Raw genomic sequence first — 24,968 nt, forward strand, 5'->3', positions numbered from 1 at the left:
TAGAAGTTGACAGTGGCCTGTCCCAAAAGAATTTCTCATTTTATAGCTTTTTTTTTTTTTTAAGACCATTTTGTTTTGAAAAGTAAGCAAAATATAGAACTGCCCTCAAGAAAATTTGATTGCAGCCTGAAGCAGTAGAGACTGGCTTCAGATCCCAGATACACTTAGAAAAACAGAACACCTCAGGCTCCCAGTACCTACAAGCTCTCTGCCCCTTGTTGTCCTCCTTCTGGGCAGCAGAGGTTTCTGGAAAGTTGCCTCTGGCCTGGGTCAGATTGCTTACACACTGCCGGCTCCCAGGCCAGCGTTCCCAACCTTAAGCCAAGGCACATTTATAGAACGCTTCCATGTGATCCTGGGAAGACAGACCGCGGGCGCAGGGCAGTGCTGAAGAGCCGTAACATCAGGAAGAGAGGGCCTCTCCCCCTCTCTGCCCCTCATGCTGAGAGGATACTGGGTAAGTAAGCCTCAGATTGATGGCTTTATTCCTTTGAGCAACATGTGCTTTAAACTGGTTTGGCTGCCGAGATTAGCGGGGTAAATGCATTTCTTTCTTTTTTTCCCTTATAAAGGGAAATTGAAGGCCCATCTGTGCTTCTTATTTCTCCCCTTCTGATTGTCTCCAAAGCCACATAAACCGAATTTTTTCTTTCCACTTAGTGATTTGTTGCTTTTGGTAGGACAAGTCCTCATTAACGTAGACCTCCGTCTCTTCCCTGGTAAAATAAAGTTTGGGCTAGGTGATTATTGAAATTTCTTCTGGCTTCTGTGATGATTCTGCCAATGGCAAACTGGATTTTCAAGTATTTATGAGCCTGTGGAATTATGATTTAAGAGAGCCCTGAGGGCCTGAGACACCAAGACTTTATGACAACAAGTTATTTTAAAGCTGGCGATGCTGTTGATTTTGACATGTTTGCACAGCGTCTCTCTAGACTCCACAAGTACCTTTTCAGACCTGCTTCTGACGTCGTGACTGCCAACTTGAGCTGCCATCTGATTTCAACAAAAGCCGAGTGTTTCTGAGTTTGACTTGGTGTCAGCTATAACCCAGTCATCAGATCACACTGAAGTAAGGCAGTGAACTTAGCCTCAGGAGAGAATCTAGCAGCTCAGTTAAACACAGTGGAATGTGGGAGTGTGTGTGTATACGTGAGTGTGTGTGTGTGTTTCATTTCACAGCACGTTCCGGGCAACAGAAATGCACAGACTGAAATTCTTTATCCCACTTACTCTTGCGTATAATCCAGTGTGTAATAGCTGAGTTTGTGTGGATGCGGGGGACAAAGCTCCTCCCAGTTTTAGCTGCGGCTCCCATGTTGGCCCACCATCCTCTCCAGTGAATACCTGTGGGCTCCCTGGTGGGGGCGGGGAGGGGGGGGAGTTCCTGCTCTCAGGTCTAGCTGACCTTGCCCTGTTGCTTCTCTCCGTGTCCTCCTGCATGGATGCCGAAACCAGGTGGGCCCTGTGGATGGCTGAGGTTAGGGGAACCCTTATAATCCAGTTCTGTTGTGAGTGTCCACAGGTTTTTACTTTTACTATGCAGTTTGTTCTGTCTGTTTACAAGAGGGGTTTTGGGAAGACCTGAAAACTCTGCTGCCACCATCTTCCCAGAGGGTGGCATTTCCCACTCTGCAGGAATTTAATTGCGCTCAGGGAGACCAGCTCGCTTCTGCAAGAGCGCTTATGGGTAGTCATGAGGGTCTGGCCCAGGAGCCAAGGCAACGGGCAGGAAGGGGACAAGAAAAGAGACCTTGAGAAGGAAGAATTCAGAGGGCTTGGTGAGTATGTATTGGAGAGACGAGAGGAATGAAGCAGAGGGGCAAATAACAGATAATCATCAATTCATTCAGCGAACATTTTAAGTGATCTCCGTGTACCAGACCCCTGGAAACAGTGGCAGGAAAGTCACATAATCCAGGCCCCTGTGGAGCCCCCAGGCTGGTGGGGAGACAGAGACTAAGTAAGCAATCACAACACAGTGTAGAGTTACCGTGAGAGCCCCAGGGGATGTGGCTGAAAGAATGTGGGCCTCTCAGAGGAAATGGGAAAGTCAGGAGAGGGATTGGCTGGGAGATATCAAATGCGCATTTCAGGAGGTTGAGTGACTATGCATCATCCAAGTGGAGATATCCATCAGAGAGTTAAAAATGCAGTGGAGGTGGAAGGGAGAGGTCAGGGCTGGTGTCTAGATGGGGAGTCTTCTCCATGGGCTCAGTAGAGGAAGCAAGGGGACCTGTGGAATCTTCTAGGAGAAACCCAGGCTGGAAGACCAAAACCTGAATCTCATTAGAGGGCTTTACAAAGAGGAGAAAAGGAGCACTGGAGAAGGAAAAAGAGAACGAGGTTTTGCAGCACCTTTCAGAAAAGTCCTAAGTGGAGGGAGTTTGTGGAGGAGGGTGGGTAACAGTGTCAGGTGCTACGGAAATGCTAGAAGATGAGGACTGTGAAGAGGCCAGAGTGTGAAGGTCATGGGCAACTTTTGAGTGTGGTTTTAATCCAGGAACATTTGGTTGCAAGAAACAGAAATTCATTTAAAAAGAGAAGGGGGGATTCGTTGAGAAGACACAGCTCTGCGTTGTAGCAACTCTTTTAACCCCTACTTCTCAGTTCCTACCTGCTTCATTCCAGTCTGAAGGTGGGCCCATCTCTGCTGGGCGCCCATTCCAAGTCCCCACTCAGGTCAGCACACACAGGCTCTGGGGGTCTCTGGCACTGAGCTAAGCCCTCCTTCTTATTGCCTCCTGGCTTGTAGCCTCCTTCATGGACTTCCAAGACCCCTATCAAATAGCAATAGAGGGCTCGATTTCTGTAGCCAGGCTGCTTATATCTGCGCAAAGTTCTGGAATGCCTAAAACTGGTTGTGGCTCAGGGTGCCCGGGCACCAAGGTAACGTCCAGACTCTACCAAGGTCCAACTCACCTCTGAATAGTTGCCTTTGGTGCTGATCAAATCCTGAGTTACAAGATTTAAACCATGAAATATAATTTCTTTCTGCTTGTGCTCCTTTGGTACAAAAGGACTGTGAGGGTTAGGAGGTGGGTGAAGCTGGAGTGATCATTTCTAAGTAGGACCAGGTTTCTCATTTTGTGGGGACACAGTTTTGTAGGTGACTCAATGAGTTTATAAAACATGGCCCTGGGAATTCCCTGGCAGTCCAGTGCTTTCATTGCCAAGGACCTGGGTATTATGAGTGCTTAGTCAGTATGTGGCAGGCAGAGAGAAGGATGAAAGTGTAGGTTTCACAGCAAAGCATAAAGGCAAGCCCTTGTAAGTCTCCTGCTTGAGTGTGTGATTTGGTGGGAGTAGAGAAGTATAAGCCGGGTGGCTGTGACAAGTGCAGGCAAGGATGTGGATTTAATAGGCCAGGGGTAGGGGACGGCAGTGGGTGGCTGATAGGGAAGGGAGAGAGCCAGGACAAACGCCATTGACCAGATTGTGGAGTATCAGCCAGCAGAAAACCAGACTCACTGTGATGCTCACGCTGGTCCAACGCTCTGATTCCCAAGGAGATGACAAGCCTAGGTGAGATTTGTCCGGCTCAGCACAAGAGATCCCATCCCAACAGCAAAGGCAGGGCATGGGGACCAAGACTGCACGTGGTGAGACAAGAGAGGAGCAGCCAGACACCAACCAAGAAACTCACACAGAGAGACAATCTTTGTGGGCTTGGCTGCACCCTCTGACAGTCGCTGAATAACCCATGACCCTTGTCCTGGGGTTCTTGATTCAGTTGTGTTCAGAAGAGGTGGAGATCCATGTGTTTTTACAATCCTAGCCTGGCAGGCAAGTTTGTGCATATGTTTCAATCATGGGCAATGCCTACATACAGCAGGGGCAACTCAGGATAGCTGCCACTTTGCTAACATTTCGTAAATGTTAATGGAGATGTTTAAAACTGACATAGTGGAGTCACTGGTGTGAGAGGGTGCTCTGAGTTTATGACCTAAAAAGGGGAATTTCTGCTCCACACTCGAGTCAGGGAACAACTTGGCTGAGCCCAGTGCCAGAAGTGGTGCCAAAGAATTATAAAGAGATTAAACCCAGCAACGCAGGCTAATGTTGTTCCAGCAAAGAGGGCTCACTTTCTGTAGCCAGGCTGCTTATATCTGTGCGAAGTTCTGGAATGCCTAAAACTGGTTGTAGCTCAGGGTTCCGGGGCACCAAGGTAACGTCCAGACTCTACGTCCAGAGGTCCAACTCACCTCTGAATAGTTGCCTTTGGTGCTGATCAAATCCCAAATTGCAAGATTTAAACCATGAACTATTATTTCTTTCTGCTTGTGCTCCTTTGGTATGAAAGGACTGTGAAGGGTTTGGAGGCGGGTGAAGCTGGAGTGATCATTTCTAAGTAGGACCAAGTTTCTCATTTTGCGGGGACACAATTTTGTACATGACTCTATGAATTTAGAAAACATGGCCCTGGGAATTCCCTGATGGTCCAGTGTTTTCACTGCCAAGGACCTGGGTTCAATCTCTGGCCAGGGATCTAAGATCACACAAGCTGAGGGGCATAGCCAAAACAAAGAAACAAAAAACAGGAAAAAAAAAAAAAAAAAAAAACAAGGAAAAACATGGCTCCGTATTCACTTTTGGTCACTTAAGAAACCATCCCTATGATTACACTTCTGCCGAAACATAGGTTCAAGTTAGGATCTGATGACGTTATTTTGCATCTCGTATTTCATAGCAAACAGATGAGACAACAACTCTTGAATCCTGTCAGTCACAAGATCATCCTCTTATGTGTTCCAGTTCTTTGAAGAACATTTGGTGAGGGTACTGTGTGCAGCAGCATCTGGCAGAAGCATCGCGATGTGACGTCTGTTGAGTGTACTTCCCTGTCCCCCAGCACCAGCCCCAGGCTGTCTAAGATTGAGATGCTTTTGCAAATGCCTCATTCCTTGGTGGCTTGGGCCTTCCCAGGTGGTGCTAGTGGTAAAGAAGCTACCTGCCAATGCAGGAAACAAGAGACATGGGTTCAATCCCTGAGTCAGGAAGATCCTCTGGAGAAGGGCGTGGCAACCCACTCCAGTATTCTTGCCCCGGAAATTCCATGGACAGGGAAGCCTGGAGGCTACAGTCCATGGGATCACAAAGGGTTGGACATGACTGAAGTGACTTAGCACACAGCACACACCACTGGTGGCTCACTCAGTAAAGAATCTGCCTGCAATGCAGGAGACCACCTGCAGTATAAGAGACCAGGGTTCGATCCCTGGGTCAGGAAGATCTCCTGGAGAAGGAAATGGCTACTCACTCCAGTATTCTTGCCTGGGAAATCCCATGGACAGAGGAGCCTGGCAGGCAACAGTCCACGGGGTTGCAAAGAGTCGGACACAACTTAGCAACTGAAAAACAACAACAACAAATTACTAGCAGGTCACCTTCATGCATGCTTGGAAAGGGATGCTCTGATTGCAATCATCACCATGGATGGGGCAAAGATCGACTCAGTTGGGGTTGTTGGAGAACTGGAGTCACACATGAAAGAGGAAGAATTTCTTTTCCTGTCTCCCAATCTCCTTCCCTGTCTTCACTTTTTATTGTGCTTTTCAAGCATGCACAAAGGGAAGGAGAATATTATAAGAATCCTCATATACCAATTACTAGTTTCAATGATTATCCACATCTGGACAATCTTATTTCATTTATAACTCTACTTGCCATTAATGTCTGTCCCAACTATGATCTTGTTTTCAAGCAAATCATTCCATCATTTAATCAGTAATATTAAGGTATCTACCTCTAAAAGATGAGGACTCTTTTTAATATGTGTATAATAATAACATCATACCTAAAAATAAACAATAACTCCTTAATATTAAAAATCCTGTTGGTATTCAAATATCACTGGTTGTGTCGTTTTTTAAGGCAGTTTATTTCAATCAGGGCTCGAACAAGAACCACAAATTTCCTTGGGTTGATATGTCTCTTAAGGTACTTTTCTATTTCACACCCTCCCTTCCGCCCAAGTTTCACTAACTCTCCTATATCCTCCATTCTATTTGTCCTCCAGAAACTTCCTGTCTTTCACCATTGTAGTTACCTATAAGTTCTTGTCGGCTACTTCTGCCTCTAGGACATCTGTGTGTCTGCTTTTGTTGATCATTCTCCCTCTTGATTTCTGTTTTCTGTTCTGTTTTCCTCCTTCCTCACATATCCAGCAGTCTGTTATTATGTATTGGGTATCATAGTAGGTACTACATTCTATTCTCTTCCTTTAAATAATATTGTATTTTCCTCTACAGGCAGTGAAGTTATTGAGAGATTGCCTTGATCATGTGGTGGCTTAGTTTTAGACCTTGTTCAGTTCAGTTCAGTCGCTCAGTCATGTCTGACTCTTTCAACCCCATGAATCGCGGCACGCCAGGCCTCCCTGTCCATCACCAACTCCCAGAGTTCACTCAGACTCACGTCCATCGAGTCAGTGATGCCATCCAGCCATCTCATCCTCTGTCGTCCCCTTCTCCTCCTGCCCCCAATCCCTCCCAGCATCAGAGTCTTTTCCAATGAGTCAACTCTTCACATGAGGTGGCCAGAGTATTGGAATTTCAGCTTCAGCATCAGTCCTTCTAGAACACCCAGGACTGATCTCCTTTAGAATGAACTGGTTGGATCTCCTTGCAGTCCAAGGAACTCTCAAGAGTCTTCTCTAACACTGCAGTTCAAAAGCATCAATTCTTTGGTGCTCAGCTTACTTAAAGTAGGTCTATTTTGATTTAGCCCTTATTCCTAGGGGATAATGTTTAGTCCTGAAATAGAGTCTTTATTCATATGGTGTAGTTATTCCAGGGTTTTAATGAGAAATGCAAAGCATTAACCAAGCCCCTCTAATTCCATGGGTCGGGGGGTCTTCCCTGATGGCTTAGACAGTAAAGAATCTGCTGGCAATGCGGGAGACTCAGGTTTGACCGCTGGGTCGTGAAGAAACCCTGGAGAAGGGAATGGCTGCCCACTCCAGGATTCTTGCCTGGAGAATTCCATGAACAGAGGAGTCTGGCAGGCTATACAGTCCGTGGGGTCAAGAAGAGTTGAACATGACTGAGCAACTAACACTTTCACTACACTTCTAATTTCATGGAGCTTTGAACTGCAAACTACCTGCTCAACACTGGGCAGTTGCTTTAACCCCCTCTCAGATCTTTTAGCTTCTAGCTGTTGCTTTTTCTTGAGCTCTTTGGAGCTCACCCTGAGGTTGTGAGTTCTAGGAACTGGTCAGAGACTTGAGGGGAATCTGTGTACAGATTTTGGCTCTTTCCGTAAAGAGCTTCCCCCTTCAATTCTATCCTCTCTGGCAGACTCAAACTCTGTTTCTTTAACTTAGCAACAGTGAGATTTTCTGCATGAGTTTAGGTCCCCATTTATCCAATAGTAAAACTATTAGATTTCAAAGATAAAAGATAAAATTCTCATCACCTCCAGAGAGAAATATCAAATAATTTATAAAGCCAAAAGAATTAGAGTGCTTTCATATTATTAAAAATCAACACACAAAGCAAAGTAATCATGCAATAGCATTTTAAAACCCTTCCAAAACCCAGTGAACTAAAGTGTGAATGAAGGAGTTCATCTTCAGTCAACCTGTTCTTCACCTCTCAAGGCTAGAATAAAACAGATTTCAGCATATAATAACTTATGAATTCTGCTGCCTCAGGAATTGATTGTTCTGGGTGAATTTTCCCAGGTATTCAGTGATTCCTTTCAATATGTACAGATTCAGGTATTTTTCTATTTCAGGAATTTTTTCTTGGATCAAAGTTTTTAAATATCTACTCTCCTCCATTGCTTTGTTTTCTTGTTCAAAGTCTTCAACAAAAGGGATATTACTCTCTTTGTCTCCCATTTCCATATTTTCTCTCTGACCCTAATTTGCTTCTTTCTTCTTCTTCAAAAAAAATAGTTTTAATTATGGCTGATGCCACAACTAGAATTTATTTATTTTAAAATGTTGTTCAGTGTTGTTGGCTGCCCTGGGTTTTCATTGCTGTGTGTGGGCTCTCTGTAGTTGTGGTGTGGTGGCCGCTCTCTCGATGCAGTGTGGAGGCTTCTCACTGAGGTGGCTTCTCTCGTTGCAGAGCACAGTCTCCAGAGCATGGGCTCAGTAGTGGTGACTCATGACTTAGTTGCACCGTGGCACGTGGAATCTTCTCTGGCCAAGGATCGAACCGTGTTCCTTGCATTGGCAGGCAGATTCTTACCCACTAGGTCACCACGGAAGTCTTATTTGCTTCTCTCTTGTGTCTTTTTTCATTCTCGTCGTCATTTACCTGATTTTCTTCAGTGCCCTTGTTTAACTTTTTTTTTTTAATCTCTTCTTTCTTGGGTGCCTCATGATTTATTTACTTCTGAGGTAATTCAGCTGTTTTCTATTTCCTTCCTGAGTCCAGTGAACTGTCTTTACATTTCTCCCTGATTTTTGTTCATTGAGTTTTTGAGTTTCCAGCCTGAAGTGTTTTACTTATGCTCGACAGCACGTTAAAAAGCAGAGACGTTACTTTGCCAACAAAGGTCCATCTAGTCAAAGCTATGATTTTTCCAGTGGTGGTGTTTGGATGTGAGAATTGGGCTATAAAGAAAGCTGAGCACTGAAGAATTGATGCTTTTGAACCGTGGTGTTGAAGAAGACTCTTGAGAGTTCCTTAGACTGCAAGGAGATTAAACCAGTCCATCCTAAAGGAAATCAGTTCCAAATATCATTGGAAGGACTGATGCTGAAGCTGAAACTCCAATACTCTGGCCATCTGATGCGAAGAGCTGACTCATTGGAAAAGACCCTGATCCTGGGAAAGATGGAAGGCGGGAGGAGAAGGGAACAACAGAGATGGTTGGATGGCATCACAGACTTGATGGTAATGAGATTGAGCAAGCTCAAGGAGTTGGTGATGGACAGGGAGGCCCGGCATGCTCGCCCGGCATGCTGCAGTCCATGGGGTCGCAAAGAGTCAGACATGACTGAGTGACTGAACTGAACTGACTTATACTCGAATGCTTGTTTAAGAACATTTAATTGTTTGGTGTTGTTGTTGTTCAGTTGCCAAGTTGTGTCCAACTTTTTGTGACACCATGGACTCCAGCACACCAGGCTATTCCGTCCTTCACTATCTCCCAGAGTTTGCGCATATTCACGTGTATTGAGTCGGTGATACTATCCAATCATCTCATTCTCTGCCACCCTCTTCTCCTTTTGCCTTCCATCATTCCCAGCATCAGGGTCTTTTCCAGTGAGTCAGCTCTTCATCAGGTGGCCAAAGGATTGGAGCTTCAGCTTCAGCATCAGTCCTTCCAATGAATATTCAGGGTTGGTGGACTGACTTACAATTTTCTTCTGCTTTCTAGCTGTTTTGAGGGTGGGGGAAAGAGTTTCCCCAGGTGATATATATGAATTGCTGTCTCCTGATATTTCCTGTTTTGCAATAGCTCTGTATAGATTTGTTGACAGTCCTCTTTTGCATTTTTATAACATTGGGATGCTCTCCAGGATTGCTGGGTTAATACTGCCCTGTTCTGTCTGCCAAGTTTGGTGGCACAGGGTAGGGAAGGTTTTGTGGTTCTCTTTTTCCCTTGTCAGTCTCTAAATTTTCTCTTGCTCCTTCTTTTCCCCATTCAGCACGCAGTTACCATAGAGTGCTTCTCCTGTGGTTTTTGCTTTTTTATCCCCTCCCCCAGAGCACTGCGTTTTACATCACGCCTGTCTCTTTAAATGCCCTGTGTTTTGAGACCCTGCCCCTTTGAAGTCCAGGCTCTGATTTGCTCACACACTTTTTTTTTTTTTTTGGTATTTTCTGACTTAGAGTAATAAGTCAGACTTAATCATTCTGACAATAATTTTAGACCAACCTCATCTTCCTTCTGTCTTCACTGTTTTTCTGATAGCAAAGAAAAAAAAAAAATCATTCAAAGTCAGTCTGAGAAAGAGGAAAATTTCATTCCATTCAAACTGAGGAATATAATCCATGAGACAACCTCCCAGAGAGCTCTGAGAAATGCTCTGCAGAGGTAAAAGAGGAGGCCAATATGTCTGTGATTTTGCGGAAGAGAATACGTGTAATCAGGGACACACTTGAACAGAAGTTTGCCGCTAGCCGCAGGAGCAGACATTTTAGTTAATAGTTTTGGTGCTTTTTTAAGTAAGGGAAGATGCAAGAATCTAGGTTCATAAAAATTTTCTCCTGAAGATATCTAACTATCTGAAGGCCTGTTTTGTCAGTTTTCCCAGAGTACAGAGTGCCTCATCCTGATCTTTGCCCTGAATTCCTTTCAAGGTGTATCGTATGCAGGTCTGTGACTCTAGTGGCTAATGACTTTCGTCTGGTAGAACTGGGTAGTGCTTATCTTTTGGAAGCGTATTAATTCCTCCCAAGGTTTGGGAGGCATTTTGTGTCTAATTTGTCCCACTGCACTGGGAATTCTCATTCCTATTTCAGGTGATGATTTTGTTGATAAGCCCCTCAGTGTGCTGTTGCTGGATTAGCTCTGTTAACAGAAGTCCAAAGCCTCTGGGCCATCTGTCTTATTAGTCTGTTTGGTTCAGGAAATGGTTTCTTCTTATTGACTCTTATCTAGGAGTTAGACTATTACCATCATGGTCTTATAGGACTATATATTTGATCAATCATTTCAAGCAATCTAATCATTGTTAATTTTATCTGCAGCTCAGTCACACATTTGATAACGCAAGAACTTAGGATCTAGTAAATAGGCAGAAAACAGGTAATACACCTAGTAACACTAACAAGGTCCTAAGTAAGTGTTGGGGCTTTCCAGATAGTGCTAGCGGCAAGAACCCACCTGCCAATGCAGGAGATATAAGACTCAGGTTCAATCCCTGGGTTGGGAAGATCCCCTGGAGGAAGGCATGGCAACCCATGCCAATATTCTTGCCTGAAGAATCCCATGGACAAAGGAGCCTGGTGGGCTACAATTCCTAGGATTCTAGAGTCAGACATGACTGTAGCGACTTAGCACACATACGCAAGTAGGGAATTAAGCAAAGAACTTCCATTAGGAGCCACCCAGTATCTTCCCAGGTTATCTGACCTGTCTGTTCTGCACCAATCACTATCTTTAAGGGAAATGATATATCGACATTATACATAAAGTTCACCAAAGATGTCCACATGTACAAGGCAAGTGGTGGGTCATCATAACCCCTTACAAGACTGAGAAAGAAATATTTTATTCTAAGGAGTTACCTGACTTGTGCCAGAAGAAGAAAAATTGGTCTTTATGGTTGGATGGGTATTTCTGCCACTGTGGAGGGGGAGTCTGTTGAGGTATAATACAGATAATACAGATACGTGATACATCCCAGAGGGAAGGGAGGAAGCTCAAGTGGGCAGAGAAAATTGTTCTGTTTAAATTTTTCTTATCTTGTCTTGAAGTGAATTTTTCTTGGCTACACCATGTGACATGCAGGATCTTCCCTGACCAGGAATCAAACCTGTGCCCGCTGCACTGGAAGTGTAGAATCTCAACCACTAGAGCACCAGGAAAGTCCCTAAGGTGGGAATTTTTATCCCATCACTAGGGTACTAGGTCTGTCTGTGCTTTCTACAAAGTTCGTGCTGGGGTGAGCATGGGAGCTGAGGAATTGTGCTCTGGGACTGTCTGAGTTTTCTCTTTTTATTTACAGTTATTTTGAAGACTGCTTAAACTTCTCTTTTATACTAAGGACCTGGTTTTTGCTTACATTTCCTTTCTCTTTCTCATTGTTTTGTATCATTTTGGGGGGAAATAGTGGGAGGCAGGTGGTTAGGACACCTCTATTGTTTCAGCTGTCCCCACAGCTAACTTAAAAACAGGAAAACAGGGGCTGTCTGTAGCTCAGTGGTTCCTTCGACTACAGAGTGATCAAATTACCCAATTACCCTCTCTGAGGCTGGTTCGAGACCAGCAGATGCTCTCCAGTCCTTAAAAAAAAAAAGGGAAAATAGGATTAAGATGTTCTTTTGTTCTTGCTGAAAAGAATAAGACTTAACAAAGTCTTAAGAAAAAATAAGACTTAACAAAATCTTATTTATTAGGACTTTAAAAATTATATTATAACTATTTTTATCCTTATGTTTAAAAATCAATTAATTATTTTTCTGGCTGCACCGGTCTTAGTTGTGGCATGTAGGATCTAGTTCCCTGACCAGGGGTTGAATCCAGTCCCTCTATATTGGGGGCATGGAGTCTTAGTCACTGGAACCACCAGCTGCTAAGTCGCTTCAGTCGTGTCCGACTCTGTGCAACCCCATAGACGGCAGCCCACCAGGCTCCCCCGTCCCTTAGATTCTCCAGGCAAGGACACTGGAGTGGGTTGCCATTTCCTTCTCCAATGCGTGAAAGTGAAAAGTGAAAGTGAAGTCGCTCAGTCGTGTCCAACTCTTCGAGATCCCGTGGACTGCAGCCCACCAGGCTCCTCCATCCATGGGATTTTCCAGGCAAGAGTACTGGAGTGGGGTGCCATTGCCTTCTCTGGAGAAGTCCTCTAATATTTTAAAGATAAATTTACAACAAACTTACCTGAAGAACAGAGGTTTTAGAAAGCTGTTTTCTGTTTTACATAATGAAAGTGCCCGATGTTAGCCAAAACTCTCTCTAAAGCCTAACAGTTACATTTGCAAAGTCTTATGAACTGTGTCATGCCACTACGTGTTAATCTCCTAGTTGTGTTGACTCTTTGCAATCCCATGGACTGTAGTCCCCCTCTGTCCATGGGATTTCCCAGGCAAGAATACTGCAGTGGGTTGCCACTCTCTTCTCCAGGGGATCTTCCTAATCCAGGGACTGAACCTGGGTCTGCTGTGCATGGCAGGCAGACTCTTTACCATCTGAGAAGGCAAATATCTTCCATTTCTTAGTTTAGCTCTAACTCGTGACTCATCCGTGTTAATATCTTTGGCTCTGATTTGATTGGCACTGGAACTATATCTACACTCAAGATCTTTATCATGTTGTTTGCATTGAAACAGCCTTCCTAGCCCTCGTTCCAGCCTCCTTTCACCCTCCCCTTAGCCTACAGTTCCCAATTAGGTTGATACCGTATTTAATTTCCAAAAATGACAGCACAGTTCAGCTTTTGGATTCAAAGTGATGTCTGAATTTTTGTGGGTTTCAACAGCTTGTTTTCATAAGAAATAGGTTTTGCTAGTATCCAGTCCACAGAGAAGGACTGTATGGAAATTGTGAGTAAGGAGAACCTTATATTTAAATGTATCAGCAAAGATCTGTTTTGACAAGAAAAAAAAGAGAGACCTCTTACTGCAAATCAATACTCAGCTTCATGTCTCCACTTTGGGCTAAGGCTTTATGCGTGGTTTGTAATGTGGGATGCTCAGAGCATCGTCCTCAGGGATCGAAAGGGCAATGACACTTCGTCTGGTGCAGACCACGAGGCCACTAGTGGCCACCCGTCAAGGAGCTGTTCTTGTAAGCTGTCATCTCACCGCTCGAGAGGAATTTGGTCCATCCCTTGATTCTCTCTCATATAGTGTTCTTTGTGATGTTTTCAAGATGGCCAAGCAGAACTAGGTGCAGGCTGGTATGAAGGAATATTAAAAGGATACCCCTAAACCAGTCAATCCTAAAGGAAATCAACCCTGAATATTCATGGGAAGGACTGATGCAAAAGCTGAAACTCCGATACGTTGGCCACCTGATGCGAAGAACCAACTCATTGGAAAAGACCCTGAGGCTGGGAAAGACTGAGGGCAAGAGGAGAAGGGGATGACAGAGGACGAGAAGGTTGAATGGCATCACTAGCTCAATGGGCATGAGTTTGAGCAAACTCCAGCAGAAAGTTAAGGACAGGGCAGCCTGGCGTGCTGTAGTTTATGGAGTCATGAAGAGTTGGACTTGATTTAGCGACCAAACAACAACAATGTAATAAACCATCCCAAAACTTGGTGGTTGACAACAATAACCACTCATTTAGCCTCTGATTCTTTGGATTGGCAATTTTGGCTGGTCTCAGCTATGATCCCTCACGTGTCTATGGTCAGCTGTGGGCTGGCTAACTGACAGCTACCACTCATCAATCATGAAGACAAGAGAACATGCTGATTGAATGCAGTCTCAGAACAAGGCAGATTTAGATTGGTCCTTGACTAAAGGTCTGCACCCATGTCTAAGATAATGGTCCATAAAGTCAGCTAGATTGGCCCTGTTGGTTCTCAGGCGGCCTCAGCACTGGCTACTGCCCAGCCCACGTCCAAGTTGTAGTCACTGTTGTCCAGAGCCCTTAGTTCAGTTCTCATGGAATCATGAGTCGGAATCTAGACTGTGAAGCAATAGAAATAACTCTCCAGTGAACCAGTATACCTCTCTCCAGACAAGATGCCTCAGGATGGAGTGAGGTTCTCATCGCTGCAGGTATTCAAGCAGGGATTCCACGATTATCCCTAGGTCCTAGTTTAGAGGTTCAAAATTTAGAGGGCATCATCACCATGGATACCTGGCCTCTGTCCCCAAAGAACCAGATTCCAGCTCATGAACTAGACTTTTCAAGACCTGTGTCAAATGTCCTGGGATGTGACTGCCAGTAGAGACTGCAGATGTCCCCGTTAAAAAGGAGCACAGGGCTCCAGGACTCTCCTGACACAAGAATCCTCCCCTCTCCACCCTATCTGCTTGTGCTGGCTCTGTCCTTGGCCCCATTTCTGACCCTGCCAACCTGATTGTGCCCCTAAGTCTATCCCCCCTTCACAAGTCTCTGGATTCAGTACCTTCCTGCTTCATCTAACCTGAGGCAGCCGGTCTAGGCTAACCACACCCCTGCCCCCCGCGACCTGCCTCACTCTATAACCTCCTCCACCATCCCAGGCAGAAAGAAGTTATAAGGAATGAGACGTGTGTTTTTAAACAGCTAAAATTTGGCAACCACTTAGTAGGCACTGTGGCTATTAAATATGATACTGTAGCCATGGGAAAATATTTTTGATATGTTACTGTTAAATGGAAAAAAAGAGGTTTCAAAAAGAATGCAAACAGTATGTGTGATCCCCGACTTTTATTTTTGTGGATTTTATTTAAGTTTATAAATACATGCTTACCCAGATGTCAGATGGGGTCTCCCTGCCCTTTTTTAAATTTAAAAGTGGAATAATTTATTTGGAGAGATTTAGAGAATAGGCATTGAATGCTGATTGAATAACAGTTGCCTGTGATGGTTAAGATGCAATTTGAAATGCAGAGAGTCTGATAAAATGGCATGAGCAATGAACAGTCATGAACACCTCTCTGGGTCCAGACGATTCCTCGATGGGTCGTGGAGATCAGAGGCAAAGAACTTGTTTATGGCATCCGCCATAATACCATAAACAACAAGCAGCTTTGAGGAATGCCGTAACGTTCTTCACCTGCTAGTGCTGGAGGGTCTCCCGTGGAAGCGTGGGTCAGGATGGCTCACCACAGAGCCAGGGGCACTGGCCGCAGTAGTGGGAGGTGCCCCTTGGTTTGAGCACTTTTGGAGGTCGCCATCAGCTCTGCCACAATGCCTACAGACCTCCCTGCCCTTCTAGACTCCAGTTCAAGTCCATGCTTATGAGATCTCCAAAGTCCACCCTCAAATTTCCATGAATCCCCAAAGGTTTATGATACTCTCTGTCTCCTCTACATCAGGCCCCTACTTTATGCTGTCTTTGTTCCATATTGTACTGACTCAAATATGAATAAAACACAGCCCTTTCCTCAAGCTGCAAACCCCAGTCATAGCCAAAAACCAAATAAAGCAAGACACAGTACTTGTGAAGCACTGGTGAGCGTAGCGTGAAAACTTGGGGGAGAGAGAAGGACTCTGTGATCTGTTCTGTTCAGTTGCTCAGTTGTGTCCGAGACTCTTTGCAACCCCATGGACTGCAGCACGCCAGGTTTTCCTATCCTTTACCATCTGCTGGAGCTTGCTCAAACTCATGTCCATTGTGTCGGTGATGCCATCCAACCATCTCTTCCTCTGTCATCCCCTTCTCCTCTTCAATCTTTCCCAGCATCAGGGTCTTTTCCACTGAATCAACTCTTAGCATCAGGTGGCCAAAGTATTGGAGCCTCAGCATCAGTCCTTCCAATGAATATTCAGGGTTGATTTTCTTTAGGATTGATTGCCTTGATCTCCTTGCTGTCCAAGGCACTCTCAAGAGTCTTCTCCAGCACCACGGTTTGAAGGCATCAATTCTTCGGTGCTCAGCCTTTTTTTATTGTCCAGCTCTCACATTTGTACATGAGACTTTGAGATACGATAACAGAAAACAACGTTAAAATGATGTTAGACATTCTTATTATTCAAGTTACCCCATTTCAGGGGAAGTTCCACCGCCCCTTTACCTTGTTCTCTGTCTCACACCAAAGCCCAGGTTCCTTTCCTCCAGCCTCCAGTTCCTTTCTCTGATCTTGTGACCTCTTCTCTGACCTTCCACCTCAGGAACCAAACCCCAAGTGCTGTCGTTTTACACGGGAGCAGGGTAAACAACTCATTTCCCTGAGCTCCAGCTTCTGCCAGAATTTGCATCTACACAGATTAAATCAAGTTGTTCTGCTACAGGAAGACCATTTCTTCTCTGGAGAAATACTGAGCTGGGCTTGAAAAGGAGCCCAGTCTGGCCCGCTGCAGGATGGAGGAGAGCTGGGATGCTCCACCAAGAGTCAGGCTCTTTACACAGGGGCCAGGTAACCTAAACTCTCTGGCTTGATCCTCAACATCTGTCAACAAGAGCCTTATATTAGCTCTCTGCTTCTCCACTCTAGGCCAGTAGCCCTCTGGTGGGGAGAGAAGTTACAAGATTTTGATATCCTCAATTTTTTATGTGACCAGATGGGGACTGGGCAGTGGACAAGCCATCCAGGAGCCTTGTCCCCAATCAGGGGCTGTATTTCTGTGATCACAATCTGTGTGCGGGGGCTTCCTGGGGGCTCAGAGGTAAATAATCCACTAGCCAACGCAGGAGATGTGGGTTCGATCCCTGGGTCGGAAAGATCCCCTGGAGAAGGAAATGGTAACCCACTCCAGTATTCTTACCTGGGAAGTCCCATGGACAGAGGAACCTGTTGGGCTGCAGTCCATGGGGTCTGCAAATGAGTCGGATACAACTTATCCACTAAACAACAACAGTAAATTCTGTGTGCCATTATGTGAAAAGCTTGGGAGCCTTAGAGGCCAGAGCTGTAGTCCCTCCCAATTCTAATAGCTGGCAATAGAGATTGACATTTGGATGACAGAAAGTCCAGGTTGTAATTGGGTTCGAGTATATTGTTGGTGATGGGGAATCCTAAACAACTCCCTAAGGGCTTCCCTCCCTGGTGGCTCAGTTGGTAAAGAATCTACCTGCAATGCAAGAGCTCACCTGTAATGCAGGAGACCTGGGTTTGATCCCTGGGTCGGGAAGATCCCCTGGAGAAGGAAATGACAACCCATTCCAGTATCCTTGCTTGGGAAATCCCACGGACAGAGTAGCCTGGTGGGCTACAGGCCATGGGGTTGCAAAGAGTCAGACACGACTTAGCGCTAAGCCACCATAAAAGTTAGAACTGCTAATGGAGTGAACTCGCTTTACTTTTTCATTTAATTGGACCCATGGTTATTGGGTTTCAGGACAGAGAGTCTGGAACCAGGAGAAAGAAGACTTGGGTTTGATCTCAGCTCTGCCAGCATATCAGAGTCAAGTCAGAAGGCAGAATGTCCCAGTTATTTCAACAGCAAGAATTTAATATAAAGGATTGCTATCTAGGTAAATACAAAGGCAGACTTTAAGGGATGATGGAAGGCAGACACTGCAGGAAGCAGGCATCACACTTAGGGCTTAGGGAGCACCGAGAAGCACAGGCGTGGAGGAGGGGCTCCACAGAAGGGGACCTCAGACCTCTGTGGAGGGATTTCCAGTCAGTTGGGGCTGATGTCTATGAGGCTAGCTCTGTGAGAGCTGGGAAAACTGGACTCCTCCGCTGCCCCAGGGGGGGACTGTGGCTGCTGAGAGGGAGCGGTGAGCCTGGGGTGATGCTCCCAGAGGCGGGAGGCAGACAGGAGGTTGTGTGCCTTACTTCTGCCTCACTCCTCTGGGCTCTGCCTTCCCCTGGCAGAGACTCTTAAGGAGCAGTTGGCAAAGCAGAAGTGGGGTTTTCAGAGTCTCCCAGCATCTGAATAGAGTGGATTTGGAGCTGAGAAACAAGAACTTAATAACTGACCCAGCCCAGCAGAGTCTTGTGTCTGATCTCCATAGTGTGAGAACAGGTGATTTCTAAGTTCCATGAGACTCAACTTTTCACATCAAAGTTTCCAGGTGGCTTCAGAGATGGGGGGCTTCCCTGATAGCTCAGTTGGTAAAGAGTCCACCTGCAATGCAGGAGACCCCAGTTCGATTCCTGGTTTGGGAAGATCCGCTGGAGAAGGGATAGGCTACCCACTCCAGTATTCTTGGGCTTCCCTGGTGGCTCAGCTGGTAAAGAATCTGCCGCAATGCAGGAGACCTGAGTTTGATCCCTGGGTTGGGAAGATTCCCCTGGAGATGGGAAAGGCTACCCATTCCAGTATTCTGGCCTGGAGAATTCCATGGACTGTATAGCCCATGGGTCACAAAGAGTCAGACGCGACTGAGCAACTTTGACTTTCAGAGATGGGAGAGAGAAGAAGACAAGAGGCTAAGGGAGGATATGAAGGAAGAGTTGTGATTTCACTCAAACCCCTGGAGCAGCCAGGTCCGCGGTGCTCAGGGAGGGCCTCTGCCAGGGCAGAAAGCAGGCAGTGCCTCTTAATATTAATAAATCCCCTTCCCAGGCTACGGGTGTTTGTTTGTAGTAAAACAGGAACATGATAACAGAGCTATAAGTAGCTCCGTGCTCAGCTGTGCAAGGTAGGGACTTAGTAGAACTGAATTCAGCCACTGGAGGAAGAGGCTGAGGCTGCTGCCTGCCTGGAGTGAGGGTTGGGGCCATTTGTGGGAACAGCAGCTAGCTGAGGTCACTGGGTTTGCCAAGCAGCCAAAGGAGCTGTTGGGTCAGGTGAATCTGAGCTCACTGCCAGCGAGCGAGTGTTCCCTCCTAGTCAGGGCCCCCCACATCCTGGGCTGACTCAGGACTTGAATGGCCAGAGGCCACTGTGCCCAGAGGACAGTGAGACACAGGAAAGATGGGTCTATCTGATCTTGCTAGGCTAGTCTGGAGACCACTCTGGAGCCTGCAGAGGCCTTGGCAGGGCAGCCTGCCTCTTGGAAGCAAACCTGGTCTGAGTCCAGTTCTGGTTCCAGCCCAGGTTTGCTGTGAGAGGACAGGCAGATCATTTTCATCCTCTCGGCCTTCATTTCCTCATCTGTGTTGGAGAAGGTGTCTCCAAGGTCAACAATCGAGACGATTCAATGCTGAGGAAGAATCAAAATGTATTAAGCCTGTAAAATACATACATTTCCCCTCCACACAAAAAAGTTTCTAAAATAGAGAATTAAAAGCCCTGCACAGAAAACTCAAAGAGACTGATGAATCAACACATCCCAGTAGATCATTCACAGGACAGTGGGAGTTTGGCTGCAAAACCTCACTGAGTCCAGGTGTTATCATCGATGAAACCAGGCCTGCATGATCTCAGCTTCGTTTCTCCAACTCCTTGCGCCTCCCACCCTGTACACAGCAGATAAAGTGGGGGGTCAGCCCAGACAGCACAATCTGGGTTCTGAGCCGAGTCCTCCACCCTCATCCTGCTCCGCACAGTTGAGCTGCCGTGCCGCTTCTCCTGGCTTCATCCCCTCCTCTGTCGGACTTGACTCCAAGTCCCATTTCCCCAGTGATGCTCTTGGCTCCTCTCAGCAATGCTTCTGGCTACCCACCCCCGCTAGGCTGCCCCAGCTATGATTGTTCATCACCAGACCAAACCTTACCTTCTACCCTCCTCCAGATTAGTGGGCGGAATTCATAAGCTGGGGCCTTCCCAAGAAGCTTCAGTGGACAACAGCTGGAAACTCCATGCTCTGCTATGGAAATAAATGAGTGAGCAGTAAAGGCAGTTAGTTACCTTTGGACTCTAGGTGACAGTCTTCCAGGGTGACCGCACTACATTGTTCATTGAATACTGGAGTTGGGACCAACCAGACTCCATCCTTCCTCTTACTCTCTCCTGAACTGCAACTGTTTATCCATACAAAAAAGAACATACATGCCTCATATTAATAGTTTTGCAGTAAGTGCAGGGGAACATAAGCACCTCAGTGCTTAGCATGTAAAAAGAGCTCAGTATTTATTAAACAGATGAGTAACTGCATGAATGGACTGAAGACAGTCCTGGGGACAGTCCTGAGTTGGTGGTCCAGTGGCTGGGATTCTGCGTTTCCAATGCAGGGGTTTGATCCCTGGTCGGGAAACTAGATCCCTCATGCCACAACTAAGACCTGTCACAGCCAAATAAATGTCTTTTTTAAAAAGGGATAAAAGGCTGTCCTGGTTTATATTTGCAGCTGTGATGATATGACACCAATCCATACACCAGTTGAAAAGTAAAAATTCTTGCAAACAACTATCTTTTAAAACAAAGTTTGTATTTGAATCTGCAAGAGACTAGGTGGGTAGAAGAAATGTTTGTGAATTCAGTCTTGCTTGTGGCGAGCTGCTTTGAATCAGATAGAAACCTAAACCGTGGATCATTTTTGAACAAGTGCAGGTTCATTCGCCCAGGGACATAGAGTAACTCTAGTTAAATTACCATCGGGCACCTAGTGATGATCACATAGAGGGACAGAATTGGAATGACATGTCACTTGCCCAGTAAATATTTCAGCGTCAATTGCTTTGTCAGTGTTAAACCATGTACTTCTCACTGGCCTATGTTATACATAGTCTTCATCAACATCCGTCTCTTAATGCACAAGTCAGTTTAGCTGACGTACTAATTTCTAGTTAGTAACACCTGAATACGTGATTTTTCTGAAGGGATAAAAAAGAAGGCAGCATAAGCTTTGTTTTGCTGTGGGATTTGCCTGTTGGGGGCTCCAAAGAGACCCACTGCCAGTAATAGTATAATAGCCAACAATTTATCAAGTGTTTAATCTATTGCAAGAGCTTTATGGAACGTATCTCACCACAGTCACAAGGGACAAATTGTTCTGATTCCCATTTTAGAGAAGGCAAAGCTGAGCACAGAGAAGTTAAACAATTTGCCAGCATTTATACATCAGGTAGGTGGTGGAGTTGGTGTTCCCTGGGCAGTGCTCTGGCCCCAGGGGCTGGTTCATAATCACAACCTTATCCTGCCTCCAAAGGCAGGTTGTCCCAGAGACAGATGATGGAGCTCACATACGTGAGCCTTTCACCATCTGTGGCAGGAAGTGGAGACTGGTCAGTTGCTGAATGTCCAGCTTGGAAGAAAACAGCACAAAGAGAGGGAAGCTGATTAGCTACAAACATGTATAGATTGTGATAAGACTGCTGTTGGGATCCCGTCAGAGTATTGCCTTGAGGAAAAGGGGTCATGGCAAGGAATGAAGGTACTCTGGATTCCATGGTGCCCTGCCCCTGTGTCTGGGAAATCTATCTTTTTAAAAGAGGCCCAGCACTAGTTCCTGGGATAGAAGCTGAAAAGTCTGTCTACTCCTTCATTCTCTTCCCCAGTGGCAGTGACTTTAACGCCTGGTGGTGGTCAGGACAACAGCAGTGAGACAGCTGTCAACAACGATGCTTAATGTCTGGTTGCCGTGGTCCAGGGGCTCGTGGTAGTCACAGCAACAGATGAGGCTGCAGAGTTGACCAAGGGAGTGGTTCCTGGAGGGGCTTTGCCCTGCTGAAGTGTACACAGCTGAAAATTGAATACTGAACATCCCCCACCTTCACGGTCTTTATAGGACTCTGCCATTTGGGTTGGCCATCTTCTCTATGCCCTTCACCCCACTCCTTGGGAGGGAGCCCCCATTCCCTTCTTCTCTTTGTCAGGGTTTTGCTATGTTTGCTCACCTGCTGAAGACTTGCTTGGGACCTTTCTTCATTCCCAATGGGCTCATCTAAGATATTTTGCTTAAAAAGTTCCTCTTCCCTAGAAGAATTCTCTGTTGATTTTTTGATGGGAGTGAGGGATGAGGGTAGGCCAATGTTCTTGTTTCTTATCCCTTGAATTCTCAATTTTATGGAACTCTAGTGTTGGTAACTTCACTTTCACTTTTCACTTTCATGCATTGGAGAAGGAAATGGCAACCCACTCCAGTGTTCTTGCCTGGAGAATCCCAGGGATGGGGGAGCCTGATGGGCTGCCTTCTATGGGGTCGCACAGAGTCGGACATGACTGAAGTGACTTAGCAGTAGCAGTAGCAGTATTAGTAAACCCAAAAGCAATCATTTGCAAAATTTTCCCCCAGTAGTAGATTAATTTTTTTAAGCAATATCTTATGCAGAATCTCAAGATATGAAACACATTCACTTTTAAAAATTGAGGTGAAATTCACACGATACAAAATTAACCATTTTGTTTTACTATTATTAAAGTTGACTCACAATGCTGTGTTGATTTAAGGTGTACAGCGAAGTGAGTTACCCATTCTTTTTCAGATTCTGTTCCCATATAGGTTGTTAGAGAATACTGGGCAGAATTCCCTGTGTTATACAGTCGGTCCTTATTAGTTATCTATTTTGTATACAGTAGGGTATATACATTAATCCGCACAGCACAGGTGGGATCTTAGTTCCCCAGCCAGAGATCGAACCCTGCCCATCACCCCTGCAATGGAAGTGCAGCATCTTAAGCACCGGATCTCCATGGAAGTCCCTATCTCTGTTTTATAAAAAGTTTCTTAGTATCATTTTTATTAGATTCCACATATAAGTGATATCATGTATTTGTTTCTGTCAGTCTGACTTCACTCAGTATGATAATCTCTAGGTCATCCATGTTGCTGCAAATGGATTAACCATTTTAAAGTGAGAAATTAAGTGGCATTTGATACACTCACAATGCTGGTATCTGCCTCTCTGGATTTTACCTATTCTGGACATTTCATGTCAAAAAAAATATCACATAATATGTGACCTTTTGTGTCTGGCTGCTTTCATTTAACATAGTACTTTCAAGGTTTGTCCAAGTTACAGTATGTGTCAGAATTTCATTCTTTTTACTGTTGAATAATATTCCACTGTATGGATAGATCTCAACTCGCTCATCCATTGCCTGCTGAAACATACACTCTGTTTGAAGCAGAAGTGGGGCCCTGAGATCCCCCTCCACATCCAACTTTCCCCTCCAAGGAGATCCTGACACTCCTCTGAGCTTGTTGACACCTGGTCTCCAGGAAAACTTTGATGAAGCCTGACTTGTTTACCTGGAGGAGTCACACAGTGGGGACAGAAGTAAGGGTTTTCTGCAGAATGAATGCAAATCTGCCACTACAAAAAATATAGCATATTATATTTTAAAATTGGCTGCATTCATGCAAATAAGTGGCTGATTGTTAATCACTGGAATCCGGGGGAGGAAGGAAGCTGCCGGACACAAGGGTCTTCGGGGGCCAGCCCATCACCAGCCCCACCCTCAGGCTGCAGAGCCTCCTTCTTGGGCAGACAGGTCTGCCTACCCGCAGTCTGGGCTTTTTACAACTTCACTTGTTGAAACTCAAGCCACGCCTGGGTAAGTACATTCTGCACGCATCACACCATAAACAGGTGCCAGATTGCTGGCGTCATCCTGTTTCCACAAGTTTTCTTTGTCTTTCCACGTTATTTACGGTGGAATTTTCCCAGGTGCAAATGGGAAGCCTTTGGAGCATTTTCTAGAAGGAAAGGTTTGGCCCTCTCTCTAAACCGTAAGGGCGCGAGAGTGACTCATGGTGCCCCTGATCCCGGGGCAGGGCAGTCCTGCTCCACTAGGTGCGGCCAATCAGATCACAGGGGCCAGTGTTGGTATAGATAAGCCTTTGCTGAAAGGAGCCCAGCTTATGTACAAACGGGGAAAATCCTCCGCGTGAAAGGCCAGCCTCAATGGGCTGGGAAATGCTGATGTCTGTGTATTCACTGCGCAGCTCGCAGGCTCTGCCCAGGTATGGGGTGCAGCTGGTTTGTGTCAGCGTCGTGGGTGGAGACTGGGCTGCTTGCCCGACGGTTTTAGGTGGGTCAGCGCCTCTGCTTAGACTTCGCCTGCTTCTGAATGGAGGAAGAGAAAGTCCAGTTGCTGACACGCAGACTTTCCGTGGGCCTCGGCCTCCAAAGTCAACAGACTATCCCCGACCGTAAGTAGATGGCAGAGTGGTACTTTCCCCCCTGGTTTTGGGGAAGCCAAAGCGGGGCAGTTCTAGAGGTCACTGGGAGAGACTTCCAGACACAGTCAGGCTTCCCTCCAGGAGGTTTTGAAATTTACACTGAGCCAGAGGCCATTTTAAAAGCTAGTTTAAAAAATCTAGTTCAATAGATAAGTGATGAGAACCTACTGTATAGCACAGGGAACTCTACACAGTGCTCTGTGGTGACCTACATGGGAAAGAAATCTAAAAAAGAGGAGATAAATGAATATGTCCAGCTGATTCACTTTGCTGTAGGGTAGAAACTCACACAACATTGTAAAGCAATTGTACTCCAATAAAAATTTTAAAAACTGAAAACCTAATTTAGATGTTCCGATTCTTAAGAAAATTGATTGAATTTTATTTGGTGAATGAGTTTGAAAAATTAATGTCACATCGAATCATGTGTAATTCCAGCTGTGTGTGGTTCGGCCTGGCAGGTGCAAGGAAGTTATTTTAATGGAGAAGGCTGCAGTGATTTTAACATTCATCATTGTTTCCTAGCGAGGCATCATTTTGAAATGAATGGAAAAGATAAACTGAAGTGATTGATTTTAAATAAATGAACATTTTACATTCTATAAGTGCTTCATATGCTTCCTTTTTTTGGTCCATCTTATGAACAGCAAAAGGCGAAAAAGGATTGAGCAATTGCAACTTTTTGATTAAAGAGTTAGGAGGGAGAGGGTGGGTCATTACAGAGATGCCACTCATAATTTTCTCTGTTTGGGGCATTTTATTTATTTAATTTATTGA

At 45.5% G+C, this 24,968-nt stretch overlaps 1 protein-coding gene across 41 annotated transcripts in view; it reads left to right on the forward strand.

Annotated features, from left to right (window-relative positions):
• Window positions 1-359: 359 nt before the first annotated feature.
• TACC2 (transforming acidic coiled-coil containing protein 2) overlaps window positions 360-24,968 on the forward strand; it is a 230,425-nt gene continuing 205,816 nt past the window's right edge. For 40 of the 41 annotated variants that reach the window (XM_060404535.1, XM_027960608.2, XM_060404542.1 and 37 more), the window contains exon 1: window positions 360-457. Coding sequence is in view for 1 of the 41 variants with exons in the window: in XM_060404562.1 (XP_060260545.1) it covers window positions 24,080-24,161 (82 nt within the window). In the remaining 40 variants the exon portion in view is untranslated. Of the gene's footprint in view, window positions 24,162-24,968 lie in introns of all 41 variants that reach the window. The other variant, XM_060404562.1, reaches the window with a different exon arrangement.

This window comes from Ovis aries, chromosome 22 (assembly GCF_016772045.2).
Source record: "Ovis aries strain OAR_USU_Benz2616 breed Rambouillet chromosome 22, ARS-UI_Ramb_v3.0, whole genome shotgun sequence".
Taxonomy (NCBI): domain Eukaryota; kingdom Metazoa; phylum Chordata; class Mammalia; order Artiodactyla; family Bovidae; genus Ovis; species Ovis aries.